This window comes from Prionailurus viverrinus, chromosome C1 (genome assembly GCF_022837055.1).
Source record: "Prionailurus viverrinus isolate Anna chromosome C1, UM_Priviv_1.0, whole genome shotgun sequence".
NCBI classification, from domain to species: domain Eukaryota; kingdom Metazoa; phylum Chordata; class Mammalia; order Carnivora; family Felidae; genus Prionailurus; species Prionailurus viverrinus.
Window position 1 is genome coordinate 40,864,285 of NC_062568.1, and position 22,010 is coordinate 40,886,294.

The 22,010-nt window shown below is 35.4% G+C and overlaps 1 protein-coding gene across 1 annotated transcript in view; it reads right to left on the reverse strand.

The window, feature by feature from the left end:
* Positions 1-22,010, reverse strand: part of COL3A1 (collagen type III alpha 1 chain) — a 41,129-nt gene that overhangs the window by 15,024 nt on the left and 4,095 nt on the right. The window contains exons 2-29 of the mRNA XM_047870481.1: positions 15,419-15,621; positions 15,107-15,157; positions 14,617-14,730; positions 13,218-13,298; positions 11,146-11,199; positions 10,415-10,468; positions 9,568-9,621; positions 8,865-8,918; positions 8,644-8,697; positions 7,899-7,952; positions 7,436-7,480; positions 7,244-7,297; positions 6,735-6,779; positions 6,115-6,168; positions 5,615-5,713; positions 5,025-5,069; positions 4,772-4,870; positions 4,523-4,576; positions 4,326-4,433; positions 4,058-4,111; positions 3,357-3,455; positions 2,993-3,046; positions 2,736-2,834; positions 2,292-2,345; positions 2,130-2,183; positions 1,745-1,798; positions 918-971; positions 545-589 (exon numbers count right to left, since the gene is read on the reverse strand). Of these exons, the coding sequence (XP_047726437.1) occupies positions 545-589; positions 918-971; positions 1,745-1,798; positions 2,130-2,183; positions 2,292-2,345; positions 2,736-2,834; positions 2,993-3,046; positions 3,357-3,455; positions 4,058-4,111; positions 4,326-4,433; positions 4,523-4,576; positions 4,772-4,870; positions 5,025-5,069; positions 5,615-5,713; positions 6,115-6,168; positions 6,735-6,779; positions 7,244-7,297; positions 7,436-7,480; positions 7,899-7,952; positions 8,644-8,697; positions 8,865-8,918; positions 9,568-9,621; positions 10,415-10,468; positions 11,146-11,199; positions 13,218-13,298; positions 14,617-14,730; positions 15,107-15,157; positions 15,419-15,621 (1,943 nt within the window). The remainder of the gene's footprint in view (positions 1-544; positions 590-917; positions 972-1,744; positions 1,799-2,129; positions 2,184-2,291; positions 2,346-2,735; positions 2,835-2,992; positions 3,047-3,356; positions 3,456-4,057; positions 4,112-4,325; positions 4,434-4,522; positions 4,577-4,771; positions 4,871-5,024; positions 5,070-5,614; positions 5,714-6,114; positions 6,169-6,734; positions 6,780-7,243; positions 7,298-7,435; positions 7,481-7,898; positions 7,953-8,643; positions 8,698-8,864; positions 8,919-9,567; positions 9,622-10,414; positions 10,469-11,145; positions 11,200-13,217; positions 13,299-14,616; positions 14,731-15,106; positions 15,158-15,418; positions 15,622-22,010) is intronic.

Sequence of the window (22,010 nt, forward strand, 5' to 3'; positions counted from 1 at the left end):
CTAAAAACCAAACCAAACCACCCTGAATTGTATTATTCTGATGCACACCGCTCGCTTCTTACTGTATATTTTTGAACAATATGGAAATTTTTATAGTTACAAAAAGACATTTGATCAACTGAATGAGAAATGGAAAACAAAAAAGAGTCTGTGTCAACGAGGTAACTTTGATTCCTGATCTGATGAGCTTGCTCTGAAAATGTTCTTATTACTTTATTCACAAGGGCGAATATTTAATAAAGTTTTTCTACCAAAACAGTTTTCCTCTGCAGAATCAATGCACTGGAAAGATTTTTCTTTTGCAACTTCAGGCCCTTAGTTGCTTCTGTAGCATTTATTCATGTCAGAAAATTTGATTTTCCAGATGAAGCAAATCTAATATACTAGAAATGTCTTGAGTTACCCAGAATGTATTCACCAAATATTTGCAATGTTGTGCTTCTAAAAAAAAAAAGACTATTTCGCTTGATATACTAAAAATGAATCACTAATCAATTGCTCTATAACAGGCTGACGAAATTAGAAAGTAAATAGAGATATTTACCTTGCCTCCTGGAGTTCCGGGTGAACCAGCTTCACCCTTTGGACCCTAGAAGATTGGCATTATATGATTAGGCCTATATCAGAATGCATGTTACATGAATGTAAGTAAAGTACGCATTTGATTTGTTTGCATTTTGTACAATTTGTTAAATCTTGAGCTATGTAGTCTTTCTTTTATTTTATGGTAAAATTGAAACTTTCCATGTGATAGCTATGATTAAGTAATTTGTGTTTGTTTTGTTAATGAATATTTAAAAGCTTAATGTTAAAACTCAGAAACCGTGGCATGAGAAAATGCAAAAGTTAATAACTGATAAATGATTATGATTTATTCTTTTGGTTTCTGAGTTTTGAAAAAAAGGCATGCAACTTACTGGTTCTCCAGGTTTTCCATTTTCTCCTGGAGGTCCACTGGTTCCTGGTAAGCCCTACAAGGGATCATATTTGTATTGTGTAATCACTTCAAACACTGCTTACAGAAAAGCTTCTCATATGTATGCTTCTGCAAGTTATTCAAAATGGTTTTAGCAATCTTTTTAAGACTAGGATATTTGTGGCTCTCAAAATTCAATGGCAGAGATGTGACAATCATATCTTCCAAACTTATGTTTATCTCCAATTTTTCCCTGCATATAAAAATGAATTAATGAGTATGGTGAAATGGATTTAGCTATGTGAACTTAAATTATGATAAAATTAAGTATAAGCATAAAGGATTATGCATACTTAGGGGCACCTGGGTGGCTCAGTCGGTTAAGCATCTGACTTTGGCTCAGGTCATGATCTCACAGTTCATGAGTTTAAGCCCCACGTTGGGGTCTGTGCTGACAGCTCAGAGCCTGGGGCCTGCTTCAGATTCTGTGTCTCCCTCTCTCTCTGCCCCTCTCCCGTCACACTCTGTCTCTCTCTCTCTCTCAAAAATAAGTAAACATTAAAAAAATATTTTAAAAAAGAATTATGCATTCTTAATTAAAAAAAAAAATTCTGGAATAGACATGGAAGTTTTGCCTGTCTATTAACATTGGCTGTCATTTTATTTCAAGGTGGAAAACAGACCCACACATCTTCAGATGTATTACAATCTAGTAGTGTCACAAAAAAATAGCTCAATTAGCTCAACAAAGATATAGCTCTCAAGGGAAAGTACTGAATTGTCTGGTTAAAGCAGGAGCCCAGTGATATTTAAATAACAAGTTCTTACTTGTAATCCTTGTGGACCAGGGGGTCCTACATCTCCTTTGTCACCAGCTGGCCCCTAATGTAGAAAGATATAATGAGAAGCTCTATTACAAAATACCCTTTCATATTTAACGGACACAGTTTTCCTTTCAACAGGCTCGTTACTTAATTTAAAACTTAATGGAGGGAAGCAGGCCAGAGTCTGCTCTGCGGAACTGATGCAAAGGAGACATGTTATCTAATCTTTACTTCTAGTCCCTCAGCATTCAGCTAGCTAAGTAACCAAACTTCATAACTGCTCTGGTGAACTGGAATGATGTAGTTAGTGTCAAAGATTATACAATTCCCGCGGTCTTTTTCCCGCCCCACTCCCACTCACTTCCTTCACCTTCTGCGAGTGAACTTACGGTAGGTCCTGGGGGGCCCTGAGGTCCAGTTTCACCATTTTTCCCAGCAGGACCCTAAAAAATCAAGCAGTTAGGGAAGAGGTCACAGAGATAATAGAACTCATAGGTTGGAGATGAATGCATCGATAGAAAGTTGGAAAGAAGTTAATGAAAGCTACATACCTGAGGGCCAGGACCTCCAGGACCACCTCGTTCTCCATTCTTGCCTGGTGCACCCTAAAGAAGTGGCCAGGTGTTAATAATTCTCAAAAAGAAATCATTCATTGTCTTGTTCCCTTTTATTTTCGATCTGCCTCTTCCACACACACATACATACATACATAACCAAAATCAACTTTCCAGAACTTGATTTCCATAAATTTGCCACTCTTCCCCCAGAACCCCCTCCCCCCCAAAAGAAAGAAAGAAAAAAAGAAAGAAAGAAAGAAAGAAAGAAAGAAAGAAAGAAAACCCCACAAAGCTCCCTGTCTCACATGGTATTTTGATTTTCATATATTCTTCTGTGCTTTGAAGTGAAGATCACATTTTGGCCATCTCCACACTCCCATATGTAAAGTAAAAGCCTTCTGTCAAATATTTATTGAAGAAATAAAGGAAGGAACTCACATCATTTCCTTTAGGACCAGGGAAACCCATGACGCCAGGCTGACCTCGGGGACCAGATGGGCCTGGAGGACCTGGTCGGCCACTTTCTCCTTGACTTCCCTAATGAGAAAAAAATTACATTAATAGAGGTTTGATAAAGATCTCATCAAAATATACAATATACATATAAAGGCTATACAATATACATCAAGGCTAGGCCAAACTGTGCATTCCATTATTCACTGGGCTTATAAAACGAGATGTCAAAATGTACATACGGGAGGTCCTGGTTTCCCATCACTGCCTGGTCCTCCTGGGCTTCCAGGCATGCCCTAAATTGAAGAAGTCAGTCAGTCAGGTGATTTTAAAAGGATAATTAAAAAATATATATAACCACCTGTAAAATTCTGAGATTTCATGTGCAGCCTTTTATTCACACACATTTTTCTGCCTATAAAATGTCTCAGTCAAGTGTTCTATTTTCCGTTTTTCTTCCATCAATTCTAACCTTAAGTTATCTTAAGAGTACTTTGCTTTGTTTTGAGGCTATAAAAGTACAGTTTGCTTTGATTTGCATTAATCCTTTCTTTGCCTTTCTTCTTACTAAATGGCTGTGTCAATCAAATGAGTGTTTCTCTGTACCCTTATTCCTGGACCTCCAGGGACACCATCTCGGCCAGGTTCTCCAGGAGCTCCTCGGGGCCCTGCAGGGCCTGGACTACCACGTTCCCCAGGGGGGCCCTAAGAGGTGAGATAAATCAGCAAATATGTAAAAGAACTTTTATTGACCTGGACATTGACCATATTTAGGTGTTATAACTAGAACACTTCCTTTTGTCTCTTAAAGAGAGTTGGTATGCTGCTTATGTGCCCTGTATAAAATCACTGTTATCTATTAGCTTGGATGATCATGGTGGGAATATTTGGAGGCAACTTTGATGCACATCACATGCCAGCAATATTCAGTGGGCATAGCGACATATTTCTGTGCATATAAAGTCAAATATCTTTGATGTTGTAAAGTCATATTTGTATAGCACTTTAGGGTTTTCAAAGAACTTTCAGGCATTTTAATTTCTCTTATTCTTGCAATCATACTGAAATAAATGATTCTCAGATAACCTCAAGAATTCTCATAGAAGTTAAGTGATTTGCTTTAGTTACAAAGCTAGGAGAACGGCTGAGCCGGGCTGCAATCATTGTTTTATATTGGGAATTTTTATTATTTTTAAACTCTAATATATTTCTTTCAGATATTTAGGTTTCAGTTAATGGGGAACTGTACGGAAGAATATAACTATTTGTAGTAGCAGCACTTACAAAATAGAAAATAAATTATCTACCTTTTCTCCTGGAAGGCCGTTCGCTCCAGCAGGTCCTCGGAACCCAGGAGCACCCTGGAAATAGTGACAGGCAAATGTTTCAGCCCAAAGCATTAAACATTTTTCACAGTTTTTGAGTAGCGATATCTTCCCATATCACACAATGCTTCAAAACCAGTATTTGAGATAGAGTACTCGAGAAAAATCACGGTTGTCTCACCATGAAGGTGAAATTCTATGTGGATGATACTGATGTTGTTCTCCTTTTAGATGTTCCTGGGAAACATACCCTTTCTCCTGCTGCTCCCGGAAGTCCATTTGCACCAGGTTCTCCAGGCGAACCATCTTTGCCGTCTTCACCTTTAGGCCCTGGGATACCTGGAGAACCAGCTTCACCCTATGAAGGGATATCACCAAAGGGATAATTTGGTTGCTCAATTTTCATCCGAAGTAAGAAATAACCAGTTCCGTTGGGGAAATACTTACACGTTCACCACGTGGCCCTGGCTCTCCTTTGGCACCGTTTTTACCAGGTTCACCCTAGTGAAACAAAATCTTGGTGTAAAAACAGGGAGAGTAGACTAACCAAGTCAGCAGCAGCAACGGCTGATCCAATTATAAAAGCGACGTGAAACCAACATAAATTCAGCTGAACAAGTACAAAAAGTCTGCTGTTTGTATTTTTGTTGGGGGAGTTAAACCTGTCAGGCAATGAAGGAAAAATAGGCAACTTACCGCAGCCCCTCGCTGTCCAGGAGCACCATTGGTTCCAGATGGTCCAGGAGGACCCCGGGCTCCTATCAGTCCAGGAGCCCCAGGGATGCCAGCAGGACCCTAAAAATAGCCGAGGGACACTAATATTAGTCAAACTTGAACTTTCTTTTCTGAATAGCTAACTTAAACATCGCAAATGTCTTCTCATGCAAAATGCAAGGGAGGCCAATGATGTGTGAGGACGAAAGGAGAGTGAGGCGTGAGGGCACCTTACCATTTCGCCTTTACCACCGGGACTACCATTGGTCCCAGGAGGGCCCTAGAGGGGAAAAATAGCATATTAAAAATAATGCAAATAATGAATATACATTTGTAAAGTAAATATATTGGTGGGTGTTGTGCTTTATAGAGACTCGGTGATTCCTCGTGATTCTTCCAACTACAGCACAACACATAAAATGTAGGCAAAAGAATTATCATAATCTGAATAAATTAAAGATCATATGTATATGGTCTAAATTATTAAATAATACATAGAAGCGGTTTTTAATGCTGTTTCTTCTCTGCAGTTCTGTAATTGGTGATTAGTTGGGGCACATTCTTTGAAGTATCTGATAACTCGACATCCTCAACTTCACTTAGTCGTATAAACAGATAATTCATAAATTCTAGAAGAGCTTAAACCTCAAAAGACATGGTTTTTTAGCACTGATCCAATCAGTATTTATCACAGTAAAGTCATTTCAGAGGACCAAGCAACAATTTTTTTCTCAAAAAAATATTTTAATTGATAGCAACATTAAAACATATGGTTCCATGAAATGAGTGTAGCAACTCTTCGCAATGGCTGTATTTGTTACTTACAGGAGGACCTGGAGCACCAGCGTGTCCCTGAGGTCCTGGTTCTCCTCTTTGTCCAGGGGAGCCACTTGAACCAGGAGATCCTGCAGGTCCAATTTCACCCTAGGGGATAAACCCCGAGTAGTCATTTTCTCTTGCCATTTCTAATCACTAAGCTAGTTCAAACCCATCTCCCAAAGGCTGGGGTAGCAGGACAATACACTTTATCACAAGCAAAGAATCCTGAATCACAAAGGCGGAGAAAAATGGTAACTATGTGTGTGACTATGTTATCTGCTTTCTAGAAAGAGGCTGGGGAAAGAGAAAAGAAATATCAGAATAGTTGAATGCCAGGGATAACCCTTTCTGGAATAAAAACATAAGGCTTTAAAAAGCTGAATCGGTAAAAATATATCTACTTGATGGGTAACAAAGAAAATATTATTTTCAAGAAGCAATCCAATGATTTTCTGTTGTCCTCTCCAAGATCTATTTTATATTCTATTATAGAAATACATGTTTACCTTAGCACCAGGGGAACCAGGGAATCCTGCAGTTCCAGGGGGACCAGGGGGACCCTGAAAAAAATTAAATACAATTTCAAGAGCTCTTGAGTAAACAAAATCTAACACTATACCAACTAGTAAGTAATAAGTTAGCACATACACAGTACAGAAGACAATTATGCAGACAAAATAGTATTTGTCACTCTTGGATGAATATGATGTGGAGAAACAATGTGGTAAACTAGAGAGTAAAATCTTTCTGCCACAAATTCTGTGACTTTGTGCAATTTTCTTAGCCCTCGGCTCTCGTCCTCTTGTTTATAAAATAGAGGTAACACTATTATCTGTTCTGCAGGGCCCTTTTAATTGTCATGTCCAGTACTGGCTATTAACTGTGTATGCACTATACAGATGTTAGTAATTGGCCAAGTATAATAGAAAGTATCAGAATTCTATTTATGGGTTCAGTCTCTTTACATTGTGTCTAGATTTTGTTTATGGAGTTAGTGTCAGTTTGAGTGAAATGTTTATAAACAGTGTTGAGCTTTGAGTCTACGGTTCATATTATTCCAACATTCCATACCATGTAATCTGTCATTACCCTGAGGCAACTCAGGGTTAGATCAAAAGTTACTTACTGGTTGTCCATCACTTCCGCGAGCACCATCATTACCTCGAGCCCCCTAAAAAGAGAAGTTTGTCTCAAATATCTTCTTAATTCTGAAAAGCTAGTCACAGATAATGTTCTGACTAAAATGCTGACTCCATTGTGTTGACTTTTCCTCCAGTGTATTCAAATCTGCTTACCAATTATATATGTTTAGAGTCAAATTTTTAAAATTCTGATGCCTACAGAGATGATCTGATGTGGAAGAACTGGATTCTGCATTTAACAGAACTGAATGTGAATTAATGGTTCTAACAACATATGCAAAGATAACCCTTAAATTTTTTTTTTCAAAAGAGAGAATAACTATAAAACCTTTGTTTGTTTCCCTACCATTAAGACTAAAATTTTACGGAGGCGTCTTTAAGTGCTATTTTATAGAAAAGATTTTCCTGAAGATTGTCACAGCCTGAAAACTTGGCTGAGACCCTTATCTGTGACTCTGGGCTGGAACTGTGCAATGTGGGTGGCTATACTCACTGCGGCTCCGGGAAGTCCTGGCCGTCCTCTTTCACCAGGAGCTCCTCTTGGACCCTATAGAATAAGACAGAAACAATGGTGGTACTTTAAACCTGACCTGTGTAAGAACAGCTGGAGAAGGAGTAAGGCGAGTTTAGTTTTAGATGGAGGTTAAGAAAATAAAACTGAAAATTACATGAGAAATACAATTACCATGGGTCCAGGAGCTCCGTTTTCACCAGGCAGGCCATTTTCCCCCTAGAAATATGTAAAAATATGTTACCATTTTGTAGAACAGGAAATTTATAGTTTTATGAAGTATTATAAAGAATATTACAGAACCTAAGAAAAAGATGTATGTTTTAGCAGTATCAAACTTTTGTTAACATTTTATTTATCATAAATCCCAGTCAGCATTTTGAAAACTTGAGGATGAAACAGAAGTAATCAATGAGTTACTCAGAGATGCACAATCATTTCTAATCTAGACAGTTCAAGTTATCTGCTTTAATGGAAGCTTGAACAGACCATCTGAACTAGTCACTGTTATTCAGCTCCTAAAATAACAAAATTCAGGTAAATTTCAGAAAAAGTTTACCCCAAAATCTAAATCTTAATTATAGCTATAACATTTAAATGAATTTGCTTATGAAAATGTGATTTTGTTTTGATTTACCTTTAATCCAGGAGCACCTGTTTCACCTTTTTCTCCATTTCGTCCATCAAAGCCCTAGGAAATGTATAAAAGTAGTAAAAATATTAAGATCTGTTAACTATCCAGAATGGTTGAAAACCACTGAATTTTTCATAACTAGTTTTTACCACTCAGCACTATTTTCAACACTGACATAAATAATTTAAAGCTCTTTTAAATTGATTGAAGACATTTGACATTGATTTTATAGTAAAAAATCTGAACTAATTAGCAAGTACAATTTAGTTCAATTAGGAAGTTGCCTTAACTATAGCAAATATCAGCTTCATAGATTTAATTATATTAAGTTGTTAGATTTGGGAGTCAGTTGGTTGAATGTACCTAATGCTTGCATAGATTTAAGTTGCTTGATTCAAGTGTAAATTACATTTACAGAGTCCATGAATAACATATAGTTCTCAATAATATATTTTCATTTTTTTCTGACAGTGATGATAAGAAAATTAAATATTTATTTCCCAAGCCTTTTCACACATTTAAAATTGGTCCCATTACTATCTGTAAAATAATTAGTTGGTTTGGTCAACAAAGTTGATGGACTTACAAAATCTAATCAACTGGTCGTCAAACATACACACACACACACACACACACACACACATATATATATATATATGACACATATTCAATTGCCCAATAAAATTGGTTAAGCAAGTAAACACAGAGAAATGAAGCAGTTTATAGTCAATTTAGAAACTCTACTTACTCTATGTCCTTTCATACCAGGGAATCCAGGCATGCCAGCTGGACCCTTCATACCCTAAAAATAAGGAATAGAAAAGTTATTAAGGAATTTTCAAATAGAATCACAATGAAGTAGTAAGATGTCTTCTATTTTTAAGTTTAATGCCATTTAATTATATCATAATTTTCAAGCTAAGATCACTGTGATTACTCCAACTATTTCTTTAGATGCTGAAGACTTACTGGAGGTCCGGGCAACCCTCGCTCTCCAGGTCGCCCAGGTCTTCCTGATTCCCCCTAGGTGGAGAAATAAAAAATACATAGGTGCTTGTGTAAGAGTAAACACATTGTAGCCAAGTAGCAAACCAATTGCTTAGCTTTTTTTCTCCCCAAAGACTCATGAAAGTGAAGCTAAGCATATGTTGTTAGGACAGCTTTCCTGGTAGAAGGAATGGGGAGGGCTTCTCCTGTCTCCATATGAACTTGTGAGTAATGCAGGCATTACTCTTCGTTGAAACATTATGACTCTCTCTCAATCCACTGAGAAAAATTTGCCATTGGAAATGAAATGGGAAAGGAAGAATGGCACAATATTGAAGGTGCTTTTAAGTTTCCACGTTCATAAAGTATTGATATCAGTTTCTCCATTACAAGAGGCAGAGAGAAGATACTTGTTTCTCCTCCAGTTGAGTGATATATTCACTGGATGGGCCCTCTTGACAGCGAAGAAGCACATGTAGGGGTTCTGTTAGTTTGGAATTCAAAATATGATGTATATATAGCTATACAAATACTATACGTCCAAAGATTAATATGAGCTAAAATGTCACTAGGATAGCAATGATTTTTTGAGTGAGGTTTTTCTGAGCCTAGTACACACCATATGCCACTTATGATATGCCACCTTGAATTTTGCCATATCCCCATTCAATCTTTAAAAACTTACATCTTTTCCAGCAGGACCAGATGGGCCTATAGCACCAGAGGGTCCTGGGGGGCCCTGAAAATAAGGAAATAAAATACAAATATATCTGTAGGTTGTTCTGTTACAATTTATGATTATATATTATGCGTTTTCCTCAAAGGAACCTCCTTTTAGGAAATTCTCTCAACAGTTTTCATTATGATAATGACACATTGAGTTAATATTACACCTATATTATATCAAGTTTTTACTCTCTAATGAACTTATTTTTAATAGGAATTAAAAATATTGCATACCTGTATTTTACATCACATGTAAGTATTTATACACCAATGTGCACTTTTACATTTTGTAAGAGATTGAATTTTTGATATCTAGGTATTTCCAAATATTTTGAAGTATTAAACTAACTTCACCTCACTTGCTTGTTTACACAGCATGTTTTTTCACAGGGCTCTATTAGATTGTGCTTATTTCTTTTAAAAATTTCTTTTAAAAATTATATGTCTTCTGACATATCTGAGTAGATATTAAGGTGAACTGAGTGGCTACAGAAAAATTAAATCTATATTTAAGAGATAGAGGATTTGCATCCACACTAGGAGGGGAACTATTGTGGTGGCTAATTAGCCAGGGAATTCTTAGATAAATAGCAAGTATCCTTAAGAAATCTAAACCATTAAATGAGTCCAAAAGATCTTTGAAACCAGTTCAACTCTCATAAGAAAATATCAGTTATTATTTTAAAATTTGAGCTTAAATTTAATCTATACATTATAGGACATTATAGTGATTATGTTTCAGAAAATGAAGCTGGTTTCTATGTAGATTTGTCAATTTCTTAAATGTAGATATAATTGTTACTTACTGCAGGACCAGCTTGCCCAGGTTCACCAGGGGGACCTTGGTATCCTGGAGAACCCTAATGAGTAGAATAATGTGTAAATATTTTGAAAGTAATGTAATATTCATACCAGACATTTATATCTTGAAGACAGTGTGAAATCAGAATTCGTGTAGGCAGTCAGTGAATTTTATTCCATTTTATAAATACTGAAACCAAAATTTTTCAGATTAGAATAAAGCATATGTATTCCATTCTATCCACTCCATTCCATTGAAATTGAATTGTTTTGAACTTGGAGCCATAACACATGCACATTAAGCCTATGACTTTGGATTCTGTGTTTCCCTCTCTCTCTCTCTCTCTCTCTCTGTCCCTTTCCCACTTGTGCGCTTTCTCTCTCTCTCAATCTCTCTCTCTCTCTCTCCCTCTCTCTCTCTCAAAAATAAATAAATAAATAAATAAATAAATAAATAAATAAATAAACAACCTTAAAAAAACATATAATTCTCCTTCTGGCTTTGAAAAGCCTATGGCTTAATTTTACAAAGGTTTTAATTGCTCGTAGGTATTGGTAGAACGGAATTAAATATGAAATTCCAACATCTTTGAAGAAATGATAGTCTTTTGGATGTGATATCTGTACTTAATTGTGACTATGCATGCTGGAATGGTGAAATTACAGCAAGATCCGTGTTACCTTGATTTGTATAATATGCTTGAAAATAGAAAGCACCACTAATGGCTATACTTACTGGAGAGCCAGGATGACCAGATGTCCCAGGAGGGCCAGGAGGGCCAGGGGGACCCTGGAATGTAAATTTGAGGGATAAATACAAAATAAATGCATCTGAAATACACTTTATTCAGGCATTAAAGAGATGCCTCTGTTTAGAAATGATACATTTAAAACAATGAGAATAGCATACCTTGTTATATGGTAACTATTCAAGGATATGATTAATTTTATTAGGTTTACAGTAAAGATATCACTAGAAACATCACTCTAAATGGAATTTCCACAGAATCAATAAAAATCATTGCCAAAATTATTGCTAATCCCTCCAAAAGGGGATTCAAAATCTGGAAAAATCCATGTAAAATGCTAAGAGAGTCCCTGCAATATTAAGATTAAACTGGTACTGGTGAAAGAAGCATTTTTTTTTTCCTGCCAGCCCAACTCCCTGTGGAAAAATATTTATCTGCATACTGTAAATCCAAGTTTCTAAAACTAATGATGTAAATCAACCCAGAAGTTCTTAACTACGTCACTGAATTATATTGATATGAAGGTCTAAATGTGTATTTGAGAATCATCATACATGGGACAATGACACATTACAATTATAACCAATCGATGTATCATTTCTCAGAAATATAGTTTACACTAGAAAACCTTCAGTTTTGTAGCATGCTGTATCTAAATACTGACACTAAAGATATAAAACTACAGGCTATAATTAAACTTTCTCTTGTAACCGCTTTTCTGGAATGTTAATAAGTAGTGTTCTCTTTTTAGTTTTTGTTTTTTAGTAAAAACTGTATATAGGATTGAAAAATGAATTCATAATTTCAATGTAGCTGAGAAAGACCAGGTATTTATATTGTTAATATAGTTCTCCATCTTGGGGCATCTGGGTGGCTCAGTTGGTTAAGAATCCAACTTCAGCTCAGGTCATGATCTCAAGATTTGTGAGTTCAAACCCTGCATTGGGCTCTCTGCTGTCAGCTCAGAGCCTGGAGCCTACTTGGGATTCTGTGTCTCCCCCTTTCTCTTTCTGCCCCTCTTGTGTTCTCTCTCTCTCTCTTTCTCTCTCCCTCTCTCAATAATAAATAAGTAAATAAACTTAAAAAAAAATAGGTCTCCTTCTGGCTTTGAAAACCAAAAACAAAATTCACATTCCTCAAAACTCCAGAGATTTGTAAAATTCTCTTTTTATAACTTATATCAAATTTAAGGGTCTTTCCAAACCGGTCATTTGGATCTATTAGTTAAAATTTTGTCTTCTGTAGTTTTGGAAGTCACAAACGTGGTGTCTAATGATCCGGTGAGCAATCTTCCATAATCCCTGAAAATCCAGTGCCATGTTTCATTTACACTTACATACCTGTTACTGGCAGTAAAACCATAATCTTCCCCACGTTGCTTTTCCTGACAGCCTGTTCTACGATAAGGGTCATTTACCCGGGACACTATGCATCATGTCAAGGTGCCCAGGTTTCAGTGATTTTTTTCTATTTTCTTCTGTTAAAACTCTAGGTCATTTACATTCAGGGAAACCATTTGGGTTCAATGTGAATAGCTACCATTTGTAATAGAAGAACTTAAAGGCTCAATACATTCTGGAAATATTTGTATTAGATTTTAGGGTTTGAGGTGAGGCAGATTGTAATCTTGCACAATTCATCACTCGGATTGTCATCTAGAAGGGAGCATTTAACTGATGAAAGCTCATGAAAAGAAGATTCTGAACAATTTAGGGAGGAAAAGGGAAAATGAAAGGGAAAAATAACAAAACTGGGTTAAAATGAGGAAATACATGAGTCTGAGACCTAATCGTGAAGGCAGGTGGGCCCCTGGTAGGAGTGCTTGTGTAAAGAAGGAAGGGGTGGCAAAACAGGCACGGGATGAAAGGGAGTGAGGAAAAAAGAGCGAGGATGGAAGGATTGTGATAATCCTACCATGTGCATTCCCAGCCTTATTGGAAAATGAGCTATTTTGTACAAGTATGCAATAATAATGTATTACTGGAAAAACAACCATTCAAGAATTAACAAACTGGAAGCGAAATAATGCTCTAAAATGCTGAGAAACATTTGTACATACAGGTGGCCCGGGGTAGCCTGCAATTCCTGGTCCTACTACTCCAGACTTGACATCGTATGATTCAAACTGGGGAGAATAGTTCTGCAGCAAAGAGAACAGATATGATCATTTTGACATATAGATTATAGTTGTTTCCAAAAGCATTTAGAAGAGGTGCATGTAACATCTATTATTCACTGATAAAAAGTTTCTGCATGCCAGAGGATGTGGTATGCATTATTTAATTATCTTGCTTATCCGGTCTGTCTGTAGCTTCAGATAGTAGATACCCTACAGAAATACTTGCTTATGTAATGCACAAATCTTTCAACTAACTCTATGCAATGTTAATTCCAAATAACTTGTTTCTATATGGTCTTACTCAAATTATTATTTCTAAGTGATATCTGCAGCATTAGAAACATAGGATCACAGACTATTTGAAAGCTGAAAGAGTCTTGAGATCATATAGTCTGATCTTCTCATTTTGAGCAGAAAAAAATGGAGAAGTCAAATTACTTTACCAACATTTAATGATGCAAGTACAATTTGTGTTGCCTGGCTTCTGGTTAGTATGCCTAACAAATTTACTCCCCAAGTAAACATCCCCATAGAAAATAGGCACAAGAATAATAGAAAAGCTCATGTGCTTATTGGATTTCTTTGCAGATTATTTTGTTTTGAATCCCAGGCCTACAAATGGGTTATGTTTGGTACCAGGATAAGAATAAGTTAGATGGTATGCTTTGCTTTCTGTTGAATTGACTTTTGTACAGCATTTTTTTTTTTTTGCACTCAGAGTGATTTGTGCATATGTGGTTTCTTATTTCTCCTAACCCCATGTAGCAGAAATCTTGTCTTATTTATTTGTTTTGGTTAGATGCTTTAAATGCAGAGGTAGTTGGTTGCCATGTTTTTCAGGAGGAGCAGGATGTGCTCTGAAGCCTTGGCAAGAGTAGCTGCATAAGCTTGAATAATCCTGTTGAAGTCAACAAGGAGTGTTTGCAGCTCTTCAACTGCTTTTTGTCCAAACTTTCAGAGGCTTCACCATTGAGGTTATGAATAGAATAAGGCACAGTTGCAGCAATTCCTAAATACTCTAGGTTAATTATTTTGGGAGTTAATGGCTCATTTCACAACCATACTGATATATTACATGCCTGCTGAGAAGTTGGGAAATTTTGCAAAGATAATAGCAGCAGCATTGACATTATGAGGAAAAGTAAAATCTATGAAGCACTTAAAATACTGCTCCTCACTCATAAACAGTAAATAAGGATTTGTTAAATACATAAAGTCAGAGAATAGATATAAGGAATCCACAAAAGTGAGATGTAACATAGGCTAAAGAAAAGAAAATGAAGTAGGTAGTTTTAAAGGGGAAAAGAAGGGAGGATCTTTTTGTCCTGGAATTTATTACCTGAGGACCAGTAGGGCATGATTCACAGATTCCAGGGGGGCCAGGAGAACCAGGGGAACCTGGTTGTCCTGGAATACCAGGATCACCATTTCTCCCAGGAATACCAGGAGGGCCCTAAAAGAATCAGAGACAAAAACTCATAAAACAGTGCAAAATTCTAGTGATTCAGAATCATTATCGAATTGTAGCCTCTCTACTTTATAAGATGAAGAATCAATATACGTGATACATATTTTTTTGCGAATTCATACACTTTTATCTAAACTGATATTGGGGATGAAGACATTATTAAAGTTTGGGAAACTTAAATATTCACATGTACAATTATGGATTCTCTGTTTGCCTTCTTTTGTGTCATTTAAATATATGGTAGTAAAGGAAATATCTGAATGATGAAAGCTCAAATATGAAAAGGCTGTTAGAAGAAGAAGAAAAAAAAAGCAAACTACTTAAGGAACTCATTTCAATCCCCTGAAGAATGTTTACTTACTGGATCTCCCTTAGGGCCTTGAGGTCCATGACCATTAGGAGGGCGAGGAGGCTAATAAATGGAAAAGATACATATTAAATAAGACATAAGAACATCTTTGCCACGAAGTGTGCCCGAATTTGCATATTAATTTCTTATCCCAATCACATCCAATCCCTAGTTTTAAGCCAGAATGTTCACCTTTTACTTGTAATACCAACATGATTGTTTGGCAGACATTACTTTCTTTTCTTTTCAGGCTCCTATGATATAGGAACTATTCATATATTAAAACACGAATCTTGAAGATGTACAGATTTTTGGTAAACTCACAGCTGTTGGAGGCTGTGGGCAAACTGCACAACATTCTCCAAAAGGGATCTCTGGGTTGGGACAGTCTAATTCTTGTTCGTCACATATTATGTCATCGCAGAGAACAGATCCTGAGTCACAGACGCATATTTGGCAAGGTTCTGGCTTCCAGACATCTCTATCCGCATAGGACTGACCAAGATGGGAGCATCCTCCATCAACAGCTGGAAAATAAGTTAGATGGTGTGTTGTTATCTTATGTTTTGCTGAAATATGATTTTTGTTACACTATCATGATTTTCCAATAACCAAAGTGGAGAGAGTTTGAAACAAAGGATTTCTTCCTTTTAGTAAACTAACTTGTATGTTCTTATAAGCATGCCTTTGCAAAACAAAAACACACACAAAAAAACAAAAAAACACGAAAATCCACACATTAAATTACCAAGAGCATCACATTCTCTCTACATAATTTGCTAACTGGTAAGAGATTGCTTAAAATACCAAATCTGCTTATTAATCTCAAAATGGTACATTATAGTAAATTCTCCTTAAGGCCAATAAGTGTTTCAATTTCAATTAGAGTTAAGAATTTAATACCAATGGAAATCACACCAAGCACTTAAACATTTATTTATTCCTTGTGTGATTGAAAACAAGCCTTTCTAGCCATCACTATCCTTTGCTTTAACAGTAGATAAGAGTATTAAACTATAATGATGATTTTGTCACTAACTCTGAAAACTTTCTGGATTTTATTAAGCTAATTAGGAAATCCAGGGGAAAACAGATACTCCTGGCTTCACAACACGCTTCCAGATTCCTGGGAAAGCTCTAGCAAAGCTTATTGTATGTATTGACTATCACTGCCACTCCACTGGGCATTAGTAGGTCAAGATGATATGACATAATATATCGTATATCCCATATGAATGTAAAGAGATTTCCAAATCACTAAAAATAAATAGCGTTTTTAAAAAATAAATATGGGCAAGGAATGAGTAAGAATAATAGGGAAACATATGAATCATGACCATGTGTATTTGTGGCTTAACATGGTCAAAAATTTGCTTCAACCAAAGTTTTAAACTTATTTCCTAATTATATGTAAGGTACTCACATTTCAGCAGCCATTAACAATGAATCAGCTCAGGGATTGCCAAAACAAAACCTGCTCTCAATTCTTAAAGCATTAGCTGTGGATTGTGGTTAAATACAACTTCACTTCTTGAGGATTACTGTGATAGCTTGCCAGTACTTGAGTAAATAAGTAAGAAGTTTCTAAACATCTGCAAAAATTTTTGCAAACAACAAATGATGTACTGTTCAGGATTTATATTTTTGTAAAACGGTGAAATTTTATTTTCTGAGAGCCAAGAGCTTTAAAATGTCTGCTGAAAGAGGCCCGCTTGGGAGGAAGCAAGTGGTTTAACAACCATATTTTTTGCTGCCTTGTGGCCCAGAGGCCTTTGAGGGGCTGCTGAAGTTTTTCCATCTGGATATTGCATACAGCCATGAAGATCACCTTAAGTTCCCATTTCTACATCCTCTCATATCTGAAGTAATATTGATTTAGGTTCATGCTAAATACTTTGGGCTCAGAGGTTTAGCTGATTTAGCAAAAGTTCACGCACAAAAAACGGTCCTCGCAGAACCTATAGATTCTATAGAATACCGAAATTGCCTCCATTCCTCCTTTCCATTTTTGTGTGCAGATACAACTTTCATGATCTTGCGCAATATCCTTGATCAATTTAGGAAGTGTAGAAGTCTGTTCTCAATGTGTTACAATTACCCAACGTGGTCTACAGCTAATAAAAGAAAGCACGTTTGTTTAATTGCAATTTTAAGAAGGCAAGAATCTGTTTATTTTAAAAAGTTATTCTAGTTCTTCCTCCATGTTTGAAGCAGATATATCAGAATATTGGAAAGAAATATTGTCTAAGCTTTTGGAGGAACATTCTTTTCTACTTAGTGAGCATAAAAGCTGAATGCCAAAATGCTTACCTAATGCAAATGAAGTAGGTCTATTTAAATGGTGTTATGAAAGATATGCTTCAGAAAAGCATAATCCTTTTCATATTATTGTGAACAATAATAATATTAAAGGATAGAGGTATCAAACTCATTTTTCTCTAAGTGGAACTGACATTTTATATTTAGGGACTAAGTTCACTATTTTTCAGAAAAAGTCTGAATGTTTTAATGAGATGGAAGATTGTTTAGCAAAATTGCATGAAATGCATTCTTCGGTTTTAGCATTGGCTTCTCATTCTTCACATGAATCATTTTAAAACTTTCTCTAAATTAACATTATGTGTCACATTCCAAAAGATTAGTTTTAGCTCAAGATTTCCCTTTTAATAATGTGGACTTCAGGCTCCCCAGCCTTCTTGAAAATGCCACATAGTGTAGAACACTATGTTGACTACAGGTAATAATAGTGTATTGTATACTCGAAATTTCCTAAGAGAGTAGATTTTAAGCGTTTACATCCAACACACACAAAAAAGCTAACTACGTGGGTGACTATCAGTTAACTCAATTGTGGTAATTTTTCGCAGTGTATATTTTTTATCAAATCTTCATGTTGTACACTTTAAATACATACAATTTTATTTGTCAATAATACTTCAATAAAACTGCGGGGGAGAAAAAAAAGAATACTACTAATTTATTCAAATGATTCTTTCAAGTCTTTGTCTCTGGATCAGGAATATCTTTCTACATGTAACACAGGACCTATGTTACAAAACATAGATATTGAATACTAATGATTTATTAAACACAAATGATAACAGTTAAAGTGAGAGTCAAGCATCTCATATTTTGAATATCTTTTCTTCTGTTCTTAATCTACCCTAAAATTAACGTAAAATTTCCCTGTGTATTCATCCTCCCATGTTTATGTCTCATTGAAAGAAAGTATCATCACATCACTAAAAATACAGTGTTTTCCTTTTGCTCTGTAAACTATTAAGCACAATATTGACTTCTTAAAATTGTATATATGAATTTGCTAGAATTAGGTTAAACCCAATGCTATCTAAATGAAAATTATTACTTTGCCTCTTTTTTCCAAATTTTATTAGAAACTATGCTTATTATGCTTTTTAAAACACAGAGGTCTCAATATAAAGGTTGAGTTACCTTACTGTACATCTCTTTTTTTTTATAAGTGATATTGTTCTAAGGAAAAAGAAGAAAGTTGGGATGTTTGAAAAATAAGAATTAATGCAATTTGTTTATTGCCATAACTTATTTCACATCTGTTTAAAAGAAACTTGGCTCTCCTGAAGTCAGTTTCTATAGAAACGTGGTTGAAAGACCTTTCTCTGTTGCTCTAGCTCAATCACCTTTGTTGAAAGAATGGAGACTTTTGTGCAGTTTCCTCTAATTTCTTGTTCCGTGCATGACAAAATATGGTTGGCAACATGTTCTCCCAGAAGCTAAACCTCTTACACAGATGACTCAAGACCCTCAATGTTAGTACCTTTTTTTAATTGTATGTGGGGAAAGTATGGGAGAGTCAGGAAAAAGAATGTTTTGTTTTCAAGAGGAATAAAATATTCTAGTTTGTCACTTGCAGCATTTAGAAAATGGGACTCAGAAATTCAAAGTGGTAAATCAAAGACAAATAATCTCATTTTTCTACTGAACAAGTAATAGATTTTCCAGTTACTTCCTTTATTGCTATTGCTTGAACTAAGTCTCCCTGTTTCAATATGTAATTAATTTTAAACTCCACCTCTCGTGTCACTTGATGTTTCTGTTCCTTATTACAAAGCACAGTCTTCAAATAAATTCATTTGTGGCCACACACGCAGTGCATTAGACTAAGCCATCTCCTTATTGGGATCAAAATTATAAAACAAAATGAAGTTAGTAAACGACATAATCCACTCTTAGCTTCTTTTATTGCTTAGCTCTCTGTTTCAAAACCCCAGAGAAAAAAAAAATCAAGTAACATAATCTAATATTTTTAGATATGTGTAACACTTTCCTTTTTATTATATTTGTTTCCATTCTGTAAACATTAATTTATGATTATTTGCTAGAGTTTTATTGTTGTAACTAAAAAAATAAGGTAAACTATGTTTGTCTTAATTCCACTTTTGGAGTAAAAGTAATATGTCCCAAAGCATCCAATCAAATTGTTAATTTAGCCTGAATGATAGATTTCATTTTTTTTCTCTTCTCTTCTTACTGAATTCTTTTCTGTGAAAAGGTGTTCTTTAATCTGAAAATTAAAAATAGCAGATGTGATATGCAAATTATCATAACATTATTTCCCTGTTACTTGAGAAAGTTGAAGATGGTGTGAATATATAAAGTTTATATAGTTTCCAACTGAAATATGTCATTAAATGTTCCAACTGTTATTAAATGATACTTTTTGGAAAGCACACATTTTTATTAAATATGTTTCTGCTGCTTACATCTACCAAAATATTTTAAAATATGTTAGATGAGTTAACAAAAAGATCTTCAAGGAAATATCTATACACCTATATAGGTGGGTAACTTCAATTTCAAAATGTTGTTTTACATGGCCAAGGTGGATCCTGATTATTCTTGTCCCCATCAGAAAAACCACAAAACAAAAAGCTTTATGAATCATCATTTCTAGATGTTTCCTTGTTTTATTCTTTATAGATATATGAGTTTTTATGTCTCCCATTAGAAATTTCCTTTAAGGTGATTAACACTTTGTCCTGTGAAAAATAAAAATAATTAGAGAATTAGAATTAAAAGTATCTAACAATCAGCAATCTCATCATAATATAAACTGATTAGTGACAAATTATAGCAATACTGAAGAAAATATATTCTACTTATTTTATTACAGTTGCCAAACATCTTCAAATTTTGCATCTCATCACCAAGATTTTATATCTTACTTTACTTATCACTAAGCCACTAAGTGCTTTAATTCCTTACAGTAATTTTATTTTGCACTACCAGTAAAACTAATACTAGGCAGTGCGGGTATAGTATTGCCTATGTCACTGACACTGTTCTGAGTGATTTGCACATCTATTTTACTTAATCTTCCCAAGACCCTGTGGCTGAGTGCTGTTATAATCTTCATTTTACAGATAAGGGATCTGAGACCCAGAGAAGCTGAGTGATTTTCCCAGGTTACATGGTAGAAGCAAAGCTAAGAGTTGAACCTGGAAAAGCTATCTCTAAATTTGATACTCTTAACTCTTCCTGCAATTTCAAGGGCAACTTCCAAACCCTATCCCATTATGGTTTCTAAGCCCTGCACGCTTAAAAGCAGAGTCTAACAAGACAGTGGTTTTGTTTTTGTTTTTCTTTTTTTTAAGGGATAACATTCTTCTGCAGAATATTTTTCTATCTGGTCTCAAAACAAGAAGATAGCATCTGGAGTTCAATTCTGATGTTTATTTTCTCCCGACCTTAGGAAAAAGAGATATATCTCCAAGGCCACCCTAATGACATGCAGACCACCAACACGATTAATGTGTGATTGGGAAACCCAGCATACATTTTACTGTATACAGAGAAGCCTTATCCTCACAGCAAAAGCCACAAACAGATAAGGTTTAAGTATCCAATGCAAAAAAAAAAAATCATAATTAGGGTGTCTCACTAAGATAATGATTCTGCAAATCTATTTTTTCTAAATGTTTCATATTGATGAACTCCTAACTTCGTTAGAGCTTCCCTTCTAAGCTTAAACATTATGAACATATTCTTCAGCTCCAAAGAACGTTCCTCTGATTTTAATTAATTTTGAGAAACACATTCCCTGTTTGTCATCCTCCACACCAAATACGATAGAAAGCATAGTTTCAGAAAAATAAATGCCATTTCACTGAAACAGGAATTTCTCAATGCAAGTTTTTAAAGCAAATTTAACTTTTAATAGGTTCTGGATCCTTTGTCTTTGATTTTTAGATCTTTTGGGCATTTTAACTTTTGCCTTCTTCTTTGAACTTTTCATTTTGTTCATTAATTTACATTTTAAATGGCAGTTCTTGACCTCAGCCATGGAAAATACAAGGGTTTTATTAGTTAATCTGAAAGGAATCCACTTCTGCTGTGTTTTCATTAGACACAGACAGACATTCTAGTGGTTCATGTAACTCCTCAAGCTGCAGTTAACAAATGATTTGTGTAAGAGTAGCTATCTCATTTTTTCCGTTGTCATTTTGATATGAAACAGGCAGTTTCCCCTTTGAAAACTCTGGATTTTTTTTACACTACACCTCCTTCTCCTTCTTCTTCTTCTTCTTCTTCTTCTTTTTTTTTTTCTTTTTTGAGTGTGGAAAACAATGGGACTGAGCTTTTTTCCAGGGAAGACTGTTTTACAAGAAACAGTCCACTGAGACGTTTCCAGAAGGTTATTGCAGACCTGGAAACCTTACAAATGTTCTTCATGTCCAGCAAAGGCAATAACATCTTTCATCTTTAAAACTTTAACTCTTAAGCAATCCACTTTAATGACTTCAAGGCGGTGATATCATTTGATGTTACAAAATACAAGACTGGGCTACAAAACCTTTGGAACTCTGCACCAGTCATCGGCAATGAAAACCATGAGGTTTCAGTAGATGGCACTCTTCTCTGAATACTCAAGGTCTGG